The sequence below is a fragment of the Cucumis melo genome, chromosome 3 (genome assembly GCF_025177605.1).
Source record: "Cucumis melo cultivar AY chromosome 3, USDA_Cmelo_AY_1.0, whole genome shotgun sequence".
NCBI classification, from domain to species: domain Eukaryota; kingdom Viridiplantae; phylum Streptophyta; class Magnoliopsida; order Cucurbitales; family Cucurbitaceae; genus Cucumis; species Cucumis melo.
The window spans coordinates 23923186-23936819 of NC_066859.1; the positions used below are offsets into that span (position 1 = coordinate 23923186).

A 13634-nucleotide genomic window follows, 5' to 3' on the forward strand; every position below is an offset into this window, starting at 1 on the left:
AGAAAATTCGACGAATATATGTGATATAGTCGTCGGTTATAGGGCTTTATGTATAAATGTGATTTAAATGTTAAAAATATGAATATGGATTCATATTCGGAAACTCGAAATTGATGGAAATGGTCAAAGTTGTAAAAAGTCAATGTTAACTTTTGACTTTGAAAAGTCAAACTTTGACTGACTTTATATTCAAATGTGATTGGAATTTCAGGAAAATGAATGTGGATTCATGCTCGGGAGGTCGGAATTAGTCAAGATGGATAAAATGGTAAAAAAAAATCAAAATGTTGACTTTTGACTTGAAAAGTCAAAGTTTGACTTTGACTAGAATGGTTAAATGACCATTTTGTCCCTTAACCAAAGTTAGTGGAAAAATACAACATTGTGTTGGATAATTCCACTTAATTCCACTAACTCTTAGTGGGCTAAGTGGAAGCTCATGATGATAACACCAAGCCCACTAGGAGAAAATGGAATGGTGAATAAATCCACTAATGGTTAGTGGATTGTGTTGGGCTTTGGTGATTCAATTACATGCAAATTTTGCATGTAATTAGTCTATTTAAGGGGCAATTTTCAAATTGAAGAAGATTTTTGCCATTTTGTAATTTTGAATTACAAATTAACCTAAAGTTTTTCTCTTCCAAATCTCAAACACTAAAATTCTTTCTCCAATTTTCATCCATCTTTCTTTATTTTCTTCATTAAACGGGTCCCACAACTCAATTCTATGTCCGGAGTATATCGGGTCAACTCTAGTGGTGGTCCCAGATTCGTGATCGTGAGAAGATATGAAGCACCGAAAGCTTCAAAGATAAGTGTTTCTTTTAACCCTAATCTAGTGTAATTAGAGTTGTGCTTTATGCATGTTAATCACTAAATTAAGTTTAGTTGCAATTAGGGTAATGATCATGTTTTTGCTATGATTATATGCTTTCCATCGGTGTTAACATAAGATATCAAAGTTAATTAAATCTTTGTTTTCTCAAATCTCAATTAGGCTGGTTGCTAGAATAACTTTTTAAAATACTCATAACTCTAAAATAAATATTCAACAACAGCAAATTATGTAAAAAAGATTGTTATCATTAGCAAAATAAGTTATGTCTACCAAAATAAATCAATTCAAATAAACATATAATTCTAAACCTCTTAAACACAAAAATTATAATTCGAAATTAAACTAAACATATTTATATGAAAAGTAATAAAGAAAGGAAACAAATATTAAACATATGAAAAATTAATAAAAGAAGGAAAAAAAAATACTAAATCATCAATGTTGGGAGTTGAATCCATGACTTGAAGGATAGAAATGGTTTTAGGCATGTCTTCCTACCATCTATGAATTATAATTAAATGAAGAGCTTGAATCAAATAAAATGGGGACACAACTAGGAGAAACAATTTTCGCACAATTTTCAGAAACATTGCTTAAAATTTGTGAAAGAGAAACTGAAACGATTATCAAACAAATATGTTTCTCAAAAAATGAGAAACAAAAACAAAAAACAAAAAACAAAAAATGTTACCAAACAGGCATTTCCTGTTTCCTGTTTCACGTTCCCTATTTCATGTTTCCTGTTTGTTTTCTGTTTCTCATTTTCTGTCTCCTGTTTTCTATTTCTCGTTTCCTGTTTTTTATTTTTCGTTTTTTGTTTTTTGTTTTTCTTTTCCTGATTTTTTTTGTTTTTGTTTTCTATTTTGCTATTTCTTGTTTCTTGTTTCCTATTTTCTGTTTTTTATTTTCTGTTTCTCGCTCCTTGTTTCTTCTTTTTTTTTTAAACAAGAAATAGGACTATGTTTGAGTTATTTTTGTTTGTTCTTGTTTCTTACTCCCTGTTTGTCATTATTCCTTGTCTTTTTTTTAGAACAAGAAACGAGACTTTGTTTGATAATGATTATTGTTTCCATATCCTGTTTCATGTTTCTCGTTATATGTTTCTTCTTTTTAGAAACGGAATTATATATTTGATAAATGTTCCATGTTTCCTGTTTATTATTTATTGTTTCTCATTTCCTCTTTTGCGTTCCTTGTACTTTTTTTAGAACAAGAAATTTGATTGTGTTTGATAACTATTCCTTTTTCCTGTTAAGTTTCTTCACTTTTTAAATTTAACAAGAAATGGGAAAATTTCCTCACCAATGAAAATTAATGAAAATCTTAACTAAATAGTTCAAAAAAAAAAAATTTAACGGAAAAATAGTGACACTTTTTCTTGTTGAGAATAAGGAAATTCATGACATTTCATTGTCAAGAATATTTGAACCATGACAAATATTTTATGTCAACAAATGTTCTATCACGACATATATTTATTGTCACACCATATATGTAACTTTTATATTGTCAACATATTACACAGTCGTACTTACAATCATGAATAATCTCGTATCTCAGGCCTAAGTCACGCAATTTTTGTTTAGCTTCGTAGAATGAACTAGGGATAGTTGTACCCATTGAAAGCGATGCTTTTAATAGTTCTAATAACATGACGAAGAATTTGTTACTCCAACCGTTGAGAACCTAATTGATGTGCATCAACTTAACGAAAAAGTTTAGGGAGGAAAATTCTGAACAATCGGGGTATAACTCATTCCGTGCTTCAATCAACTACATCTGAAATAAGTTTGTTGTTTCTTGTTCTACACCAATATTAAACGGCATCTCATTCTCGAAACCTTCCTTCGTTTCTTCTTCATGTTCAATCAAAGCTTGTATTATTAAGCAGGTCCAACATTTCATTTTCTTTAGGAAAAAGGTTACTGCTAGTTCCTTCATCAAATCTTTCTATACCCATTAGTAAAAAAAGGGCCTACAATGACAGTTAAATGCTGTCATTGGAGGTTTTCGTGACAGTTTTTTGCAGTCATTGATGCAGCAGTCATGGAAAGTATTTTATGACAGTTGTATAAAACTGTCACGAAATGTGGTTTTCATGACATATAATAAATGTCACAAATTAAATATTTTATGACAGATTATAACTGTCATTATTTATTTTCGATGACAGTTAATAACTATCATTGTTTATATTTTATGACAGCTTATAATTGTCATAGTTTACATTTTATGACAGATGATAACTGTCATTGGTAATATTGTATGACAGATATTAAATGTCATTATTTATCATTTATGACACTTTTTAACTATCATCATTTTACTTACCATGACTTTAATTAACTGTCAAGAAAACTTTTTCGATAACAGTTTTATTTTTCAATTTAAATTTCATAGTTTTGTTTTTAGTCACTGTTTTGAACAACCCTCTTTTTTATTGAATCATGTATTTCTTGTCGCCCTGCCATTACACAGACCAATACAATCACATATGGAAAAACGGTGAACGCTTTAATAGAAAGAAACATACACTTTGTAATATTGCTTTAATTGTTGGTACAAATGTGTTCTGGTATGAACAAACTATTTAAATAACTACATTTAAGCAAAAATGTTTCCTACCAAACCTACAAAAAAGCCTATACATCAATGAATTGGCGTAAATATGGCTTCATTGCTCCAATGGATTGTGGCAAAACCCAGTAAGAAAAGAAAAGGAAAAAAAATGATTCAACAAGACAACACAATCACCCACATGAACACATCACATTCACTTCATGATCAACAACACACTTCAACAACATAGAGCACATACACACTTCAAGAATAATAACTTTTAAGCTTAGCTAAATTCAGCTCACAAACTTAGCTAAATTACACACACACTTCAAGAACACATAATCGCAAACACCACATTCAGCCCACAAACTTACCTCAATTATATACACACTTCAAGAACACATAATTGCAAACACCAAATTCAACCCACAAACTTAGCTAAATTCATTATGGAACTTCACAAAAATGTCAAAACCAACAGCGAATAACAAACACTACTACAAATATGGGTTTTAACGACACAAGTTTTGCGTCATAAAGACTTTCAACGACACAATTTTTCGCGTCATTGAAGCCACTGTCAAGAAATGCTATTTAACGACACTTTGAAAAATGTGTCATTAAATATGCTTAGATGACACCAAAATTAAGTCAATAATACCTTTACCTTGACACAATAAATATGTCACTGTTATCTATAACTCGACACTAATATATTGTCATCAATACCCTTATATTGACGCAAATTATGTGTGACCGTTATCTATACCTTGACACCAATATATTGTCATTAATACTCTTAGATTGACATTTTAAATGTGTCACTGTTATCTATTACTTGACACGAATTTATTGTCATTAATAACCTTTTATTGAAGCTTTAAATATGCACCGTTATCTATACCTTAACACAAATATATTGTCATTAATACCCTTACATTGACACTTTAAATGTGTCACTGTAATCTGTCACTCGACACAAATATATTGTCATTAATACTATTACATTGACAATTTAAATGAGTCACCGTTATCTATTACTCGACACCAATATATTGTCATTAATACTCTTATAACAACGTTTTAAGTGTGTCACCTTTCAATATAACTTGACACCAATATATTTTCGTTGTAAATAATTCGTTATACAAAATTGTTGTCAAGAAATGTGTTTTAACGACACTGTTTCTGTTTAATAAAGGCTTATATGTCGACACATGTTTGGTGCCGTTATTCTTCATTTTCGCAACACATATTTTTCTGTCATATATTTCTTCTTTCAAAAAAATTAAATACTAAATTTCAGCATTACCCACATATGTTTGGAAAGATATTTATATTGATAATAAAAAATATAACTTACATTATCGGTAAAGATTTTACAATAATCCAAAAGATAAATTTACTGTAATATTACATGTATGTGTGACCTAATTTAATCAAATTGACGCATAAATGAGAACTTGATCGATACCATGGTCCATGGATTCTTCAACTACCTGCAAATTTGAAGAAAATGAACCTTAGCCAACATTCATTACGGAATATGCATAAGCATAAGCATAAACATAAACATTAAGTACATGCCAAACAAAAATCACCTTCTTAATAAGCAGACCAATAAACTTTTCAGAATAAGCGTCCAAAGTTCATACAACCAATCTTTTTAATAAAAGACCCATAAGGAATGAAAAAGATTAAAAAAAAACACCGACTACATAAGCATAGTATATAAATGTTGCAAATGTAAGCTTGGATTCAATCTTTGCAGACCAATCAATGTTCTGGTTTGCATCAAATTGAAACTTAGCATAAACTTACCCTTAGCCCCCCTCCTCCAAAGTAAATACAGAACAACATGATTTCTATAACATATGTTTAAGCGGATTGAACGAAATAGTTTTTCAATGACTACCATAACTGTAGAATAGTTAACACAACAAAGTATCAAGTTCCTAAGTACGTGTCAACATGATTCCTAAAACATATGTCTAAGCGGATCGCACAAAATAGATTCTCGCTACCACTGCAGGATAGTCAAAGCAACATTCCTAAAATAAAATAGTTAAGTTACGTTATAAAACATAAAGTACGCTTACCTCTTTGTTTTACTAAATCTTCACCCCCATATCTTGATTACCCTCCACAGAGGCTTCTTCTTTCTTGCAAGTTCGGAAGCCCTAATAATGAATAGAAAACTACGTAAGTTATACAATTATTGTTTCATATGCAATATATTAACTCATTATTTGATTCCTAACGGAGTTCATGATAAATTAAGTTAACATCATTCTCAAAGTTATTCCAAGAACAAAAGTTGCAACCAATGTTATGAGAAAACAACAAACAATGTAACAAATAACAAACACTTTAAAATTATACATACTAAAAAAATCCAAATAATGTATAAAATCCAATTACAAAATAAGTAAGTTTCAAAACTTTCTTACCATGAAGATTGGGAAGTGTTGCTATCAAAGATCTCTTGGAGTTCCTCTTCTATCAAATTCAATCCAAAAAATCGAGTAGACAATATATTGATCTAAATAATCCTTGTTTTTTTCCTGGGAACCATAAAACAAGAAAACATCATCATTGACATTCAACACATAAGCAAATCTTTAATGGCTTAAATTGAAAAGTCCTGGTTTTGAATCTTATCCGCTTATAGTTTTTAATTTAGTCTATCACTATTTGTAAATTTTAAAATTAGAAGATAATGAAACTTATATAGCATGAGACTTCATAGATTGACAGAAGTTCGAAAAAGTAAAAAAAGTCATCTAAGTGAGGAAAAATGAATTTTTTTTACTAATTGAAAAATGTAATATACTAGTAGTAGTAGTAGTAGTAGTAGTAGTAGTAGTAGTAGTAGTAGTAGTAGTAGAATCTTTAATGGCTTAAATTGAAAAGTCCTGGTTTTGAATCTTATCCGCTTATAGTTTTTAATTTAGTCTATCACTATTTGTAAATTTTAAAATTAGAAGATAATGAAACTTATATAGCATGAGACTTCATAGATTGACAGAAGTTCGAAAAAGTAAAAAAAGTCATCTAAGTGAGGAAAAATAGTAGTAGTAGTAGTAGTAGTAGTAGTAGTAGTAGTAGTAGTAGTAGTAGTAGTAGTAGTAGTAGTAGTAGTAGTAGTAGTAGTAGTAGGAGTAGTAGGAGTAGTAGGAGGAGTAGTAGGAGTAGTAGGAGGAGTAGGAGGAGTAGTAGTAGGAGTATAGGAGGAGGAGTAGGAGTAGTAGGAGTAGTAGGAGGAGTAGGAGTAGGAGTAGGAGTAGGAGTAGTAGGAGTAGGAGTAGCAGTAGGAGGAGGAGCAGCAGCAGCAACAGCAGCAGCTGCTCAGGAGGAGGAGGAGGAGGAGGAGGAGGAGGAGTAGCAGCAGCAGCAGGAGGAGGAGGAGGAGGAGGAGCAGGAGCAGCAGCAGCAGGAGGAGGAGGAGGAGGAGGAGTAGCAGCAGCAGGAGGAGGAGGAGGAGGAGGAGGAGGAGGAGGAGGAGGAGAAGGAGGAGCAGGAGCAGCAGCAGCAGCAGCAGCAGAGGAGGAGGAGGAGGAGGAGGAGGAGGAGGAGGAGGAGGAGGAGGAGGAGGAGCAGGAGAAGGAGGAGGAGGAGGAGGAGGAGGAGGAGGAGGAGGAGCAGCAGCAGGAGGAGGAGGAGCAGCAGGAGCAGCAGCAGTAGCAGTAGTAGTAGGAGCAGCAGTAGGAGGAGTAGGAGCAGCAGCAGTAGTAGCAGTAGTAGTAGGAGCAGCAGTAGGAGGAGTAGGAGCAGGAGGAGGAGTAGGAGCAGGAGGAGGAGGAGAAGGAGCAGGAGGAGGAGGAGGAGCAGGAGCAGGAGGAGGAGCAGGAGCAGGAGGAGGAGCAGGAGCAGGAGGAGCTGCAGCAGCAGTAGCAGCGGAGCAGCAGCAGCAGCAGGAGGAGCTGCAGCAGCAGTAGCAGCGGCAGCAGCAGCAGCAGTAGTAGTAGTAGTAGGAGCAGCAGCAGTAGTAGGAGGAGGAGGAGCAGCAGCAGCAGCAGCAGCAGCAACAGTAGTAGTAGGAGGAGCAGCAGCAGCAGCAGCAAGAGCAGCAGCAGCAGTAGCAGCAGCAGCAGTAGCAGTAGCAGCAGCAGCAGTAGCAGCAGGAGCAGGAGCAGGAGCAGGAGCAGGAGCAGTAGCAGGAGCAATAGCAGGAGCAGTAGCAGTAGCAGTAGCAGTAGCAGTAGTAGTAGTATATATCGGATATAATATAAAATAATATATCGGATATAATATAAAATAATATATCTTATATAATATAAAATAATATATCTAATATAATATAAAATAATATATCTAATGTAATATACAAGTTGAGAAATAATACGAAATAAATATCAAACCTAACAAACTATTCTATCTTTTACATACAAATCTGATCAATTAATAAACAGTAAACCAAAAAATTAACAATAGCCAAATTAAATCAATTGGCTTAAACATAAAAAATTTAAAAAATATAGAATAAAATGACCTAAATCTACTAAATTAGAAGCAACCATACCTAAACCTAACAAAAGTAAAACTTCAAATGACCTAAATCTAACAAATTCGAAGCACGTTGAAATTAATTAACCTAAACAACAATAAATTCAATTGACCTAAATTTGAACTAACAATAAAAGCAAATAATAAAAGCACATAATAAAAGCACATAAACCCAATTGGCCTAAATTTGAAGTAACAAAGCATAGTAAACCCAATTGGCCTAAGCCTACCAGCCTAACCCTAACAAAATTAAAGTCACTTTAAAATTAATTAACGAAATTACAACAAAAACAAATTTGAAAATACATCGTTGTAATTGATCATACTCTCAAAAGGGAAGGGAAATGGAGGAAATTAAAAAAAAAATACATTTGAAGACCAATTTGACAGAATAGTTTTACTTAGTTTTTTTTTCAACTCTAATAAGGGAAACAGGGGAAATTAAAAAAAAAATACCTTTGACAGAATAGTTTCCTTAGCTTTTTTTTTTTTACCCTTCCAATTGATCTCAAACGTACTCTTCAAAAAAACATTCCTTTGTTTTTATAGTGGAGAAGGTGGAGTGAGACAGAAAATTGGGTTAGTTGAGGGAAAATAGGGAAGAGAGTGGAGAGAAAATTGGGTGAGTTGAGGGAAATACAGAAGAGAGTGGAGAAGGTGAGAGTGAGAGAGAAAATTGGGTGAGTTGATGGAAAATAGGGAAGAGTCTGATACTCATTTTTTTTTTTTAAAAAAAGAAAAAGTTAATTAAATTCAAATTCAGATCCAACTTTCAAAATAAAATAAAAATAAAGTAAATAAATGAAATAAAATAATAAATAAAGGACAAAATGTTGTATCTACAACTTATTAGAAGATTACCCCTCTATTGGATCAAAAAATATTTTACAAAGATATTCAATTGAATTTTGCACTTTAATTTTCTAAACAAAAAGTATCTTGCATACTAATTAAACAATCAAGAGCAAATTAAAAGATTGTTTCATGGAGATCACATGGAATTGAATTCGTTCTTGAACAAAAATTAAAGAATCAACATGCTAATCAACATGCTAAATTAGAAGAAAAATGGAAGAAACTCTCAAATAAATTGAATAACCATGATCCTCTTACCTCTTAGAAGATTACCCCTCTATTGGAATAAAAGATTGATGGAGTATTTTTTTTAGAAAAAAAATGACAGAATGAGATAGGAGAGTTTCTGAAAAAATGATATTTAAAGAGAATTTGGGTGAAAATTGGAGTTGGATTTATGAATGGATCAAATATAACTGAAAATCGATTAAGATTTACAGAAAAATGAGTTATATATAGAAAAGAAATGAAAATAACCGCTTCATGGGTTTCCAACTCATAACTTCAGGGCCAGGCGCGCGCTCAATTTGACGAAAAGGAGAGGATTTTCGGAAAGTTGTTATATATTTACAAGATTGCCATTGAAAATATATGAGAAAAAATGATTTTCAGGCTATGAGATTCGAACACAGGACATCAAAGGCGCCCGCGTGAGGAGAAGACGACACGTGGCATGCGTAAATTGGCTGAACAGTGGGGAAGGTGCGCACCTGAAGTCTTTCGAAAATGGGGAATAAAGGAATACGCTTGGCTGGGATTCGAACTCACGACCTTGAGGTGTTTACGCGCGTGGAAGTATTGAATCTTTTTGGTTATTTACCAATTGGTCTCTGATCTTCGATTTATCCGTTTTTGTTTGTTCAGACTTTGTTTTAAGTGTTTTTCATTGCATTGGGTTCGTAATAGAGTCTAGATTCTAATTCTGTATAAAATTATGAAAATAATGAATATATGCATGATATAGGTAGAGAGAGCCTAGGCTTTCGCATTTTTTGTAGAGAGATAAAATATGCTATTGTCATATAATTTTAATTGTGTGAGAGAGGAAATTAACAAATTTTGAAATTTGAGGTTGTTTTATTTCGAAATTTTTTAAATGACACAAAAAATTTGTTGATAATTAACAACGCTTTAAATGTGTCAAGAAAAATTAAATTGTGTCAATAGAATTGTGTTAGTAAATAATTTTCAACGACAGAATTGTACCTCACCCCATCTTTTTTATTTTCAACGACACAATACCTTGATTAGTAGTGTCATTAAAACCCAATTTTCTAGTAGCCGGGGGAGAAGAGAAATCAAAGCGGCCAAGATTCTTCGGAGGCAGTCTCTTAGATTTGTAGGTTCGACGGTAGTCCCTTAAACAATGTTTGTTTGTTCGACGGTGTTTGCTTGTTTGACGGTGTTTGTTTGTTCGATGGTGTGAGATTAGTGGGTTTGACGACAATCTCTTAGATTTGGAGATGAGTTGCATTGTTTCTCGTTTTTTGGTAGGGAGAGAGAGAGAATGTTGAGCAAATTGTAAAACTCTTTTTTAATGTCGCGCGAAGAGGGAATTGAAAATTTTTGAATTTTTGAATTTTTTATTTCAAAATTTATTTAATGACACAAAGCATTTGTCGTTAATTAACGACACTTTAAATGTGTCAAGAAAAATTAAATTGTGATAATAGAATTGTGTCAAGGAATAATGTGTCACTTTTATTTTCAATGACACATTTTACTCCTACCCTACCTCTTTTTTATTTTTAACGACACAATGTTTTGATTTTTAGTGTTGTTAAAACCCAAATTTGTACTAGTGAAAACTCAAAACTAAAACACCTACAAGCATATCAATGGCTAAAAGTAAAAAAATTGATCAAACGATGCACTAGCACAAAGTACAAAAGGAGAGAAAAACAACCTTTTGAATGAAAATGGATTATGAAGTGTTGGGATTTGAAGTAGAAGGCTGAGATCAACTTTTAGCATCTGGCAAGTAAAACAGAGTGTCTCATCTTAGCAAAAAGTGTATTCAAGTTACAGATACTAAATCAATGGACATTTTAATCAACAACATATGCAAGTATATAATTTGATGAACTTCAAAAACTGCATTTTAGTAAGTTCTAAGATAACCTTACCTCATTGATATTGAACATGACAGCTGTATTTTCCATGGCAGCTTGAACACAAAAATATGTGACAAAATATATGAAAAAATATGTGACAAAATATCTTATCCTAAGCACAATGTACGTGCTTCCCTACAAACTCAGCCCACTCAGACCTTATACAATCAATGTCATTCTGTGTGTAAGCACGGGGTGAATCTTTCATCTGTAGACAATAAAGTGGTTCTAAATGAGTTTCATTCACAAAAAGTATATATACACGCTAGTTTTATAACTGTTGTGCTTACTATGTGTATGATAGAAGTACTCCTTAACAATATGATGTCACGCATGAACCACATCACGTAATAACCACATTCTACTACTCCTGATTGCTTAGGACACTAGAGATACACACACAAATGACTTGACCTATGTTAGAAATATGAATTAATTTACAACCCATAGCAACATAGATATTCACATACGTTCACGATCCTCCAATTTCATTTTTTCTTCTTCATTATGTTGAATGACCTACAAAAGAATATCGGAGTTTGAACTACTTAAACTATTGTCTCATTAAGAAAAAAAAGAAGTAAAGGTAAAAGTAAGTATGACATACCTTTCAACTACTTCGGTTACATCTGGGTCAATACGATTTTTCAAATGGTCTATCCAAAAGGCAACACCCTTCTTAAGGTTTATTACAACCAAAGTCCAATGATTCCTAAATGTATGTGTGAAACAATAATACTACATCTTAGACTACTGTAAGCACAATTTGAATCCTTTACTTTAGGTTATAGACATACCCGAAATTGTAAGGAATCAGTAAGAGTTGATCGTAATCTGTTCTAAGTAATCGTGCAGTCAACAATTGAGCTCGTTCTTCTTTAAAACTCCCACAACTAATCGAACCAGCGTCAACGAACTTGTATAGATTCAAAGTTCTTGACGATTCCATACGTGTGTATAGATACCTACGAGTTCATTACAAAGACATTGAAAGAAGATAAATTTCAAACAAACTTACTAAAGAGTAACACTGTAATAACATATCTTACATCATGTACACATCAAGGCAAGCGATAGCTATTGGTCGCATAAATGTGAAATTCTTCAACGACTCTATCATTATGTAATATTTTCTTCGGACTCCAAATACGTCATATGGTGTGGTGATTTGAATTGTTGATCCCATATGTTCAACCATTCATAGTAAGAATCGAAGTGTAGCTGGAGCATTTTGAATTGGTGTCGGTGCGAATGTGGTCATATCCTTTGTAAATTCCCCATAGTCCATCCACAAAAGATATTGCAATTAGGGTTAATACAAAATGCGACATGTATATCCTTCAATGAAAAATTCATTACCTTTATATTGTCAGTAATGACAAGATGTCATGACCACAATATGTGTGAACCAACTTCCTGGGACATTTTGTACATCCCTTGCCCTGAAGGAATGGGAATTGCTCAATCCCCATCCACCACGACATCTACTGCGACTTTAACATTGTCACCTTCTACATCTGAATCAAATGTGGTCCCCCATGTAACGACATGATCTTTCGTTTCAAACGCCAACTTGCATGGGTTCCAACCTATTTAGAAGACTTTGTCAAATATGTATACCTCACAAAATTTTAATTACTAAATGAAGTTAAACTTTTGATTCACTAACCTTCATTTTCTCTAACGTCATACCTTCCACCTGCTCATCGTCCTTCACTATGTTGACCTTTACGAATCCAAGTCAATGGTAAGGACAGTATACACATAGAACATGTAACCTTATGGATTAAAGGTTTTTAGAAAAACATACCTTTATTTCTTCATTCAATTCAACAACATCCTCTACGTCTTTTTGTGATTCTAAATCATTTGATAGATCTTCAAAATCGTTCAGATTTTCAGCCCCTTCCATGGATGATTTTTCTTTAGAACCCATACCTGGTTCTTCTTTTAAGTCGCCTAGGCAATCATCTTTCTCTTTCATTTTCAACAATTCTTCCTCCAACTCTTTTATTCTTTTTGCCATTTGGTCGTGTTCTTTAGAAGTGGCCTTCTCATCCTCTTTTTCATTTGTTTTTTGTTGTGTTGCGGTATCGAAGTACTTTTTCTTTGTGACATACTTTCCCATACCGCAGACTATTCCAGGACAATCCTTACCACCCAAAGTCCTTGTTAAAATATCCTCTTCACCGAAAGCATTAGTTGTCTTTTGGGTGGCTACAAGTTCATCCTACAAAAGTGAGAAGAATGGAAATTAGTAGTTTCTTATACAAAAAAAAGTAGAAAAAAATGCAAGTACTTACTATAAGATTCACCACTTTCTTCGTCTCTTCATCCGGAATTTGTCCCTTATGATCCATTCGAGCTTGTTTCCAAACTATGGATCGATCAATTTGATCCAATGATGATGCTTTCTATTTATAGTTCAAACACGAAGCGAATGTTAAAGATGTGGCAAAAGAGTAACTATAACACAATAAGATATTTAGAATCACATATAATCCTACAACATCTTATAGAAGTTAGTTTACCAATTAGTTTACCAATTAGTTTACCAACTCTATATAATCCTACAACAACTTATAGAAGAAGAAAAAGAACGTTAAAGAAAATCAACTTACCAACTCCTCTATAAGATTTGCATACCCTTTCCTAGAGGTTCTATGGTTGTACTTATGTTTATTCCGCTTCTCCTTCCCAGTTTCATTCTTTTTCTTTACATTTCATTATACAAATTTAATCAATTAGCATATGGA

At 33.0% G+C, this 13634-nt stretch overlaps 1 protein-coding gene across 1 annotated transcript; it reads right to left on the reverse strand.

The window, feature by feature from the left end:
* Window positions 1-5314: 5314 nt before the first annotated feature.
* LOC127148697 (formin-like protein 3) lies at window positions 5315-11827 on the reverse strand. The gene is made up of 4 exons (XM_051082898.1): window positions 11676-11827; window positions 11486-11590; window positions 7047-7326; window positions 5315-5323 (listed from the first exon to the last, which is right to left on the reverse strand). The coding sequence occupies exons 1-4, from the start codon at window positions 11825-11827 to the stop codon at window positions 5315-5317; spliced, it is 546 nt and encodes a 181-aa protein (XP_050938855.1).
* Between the last annotated feature and the right edge of the window lie 1807 nt (window positions 11828-13634).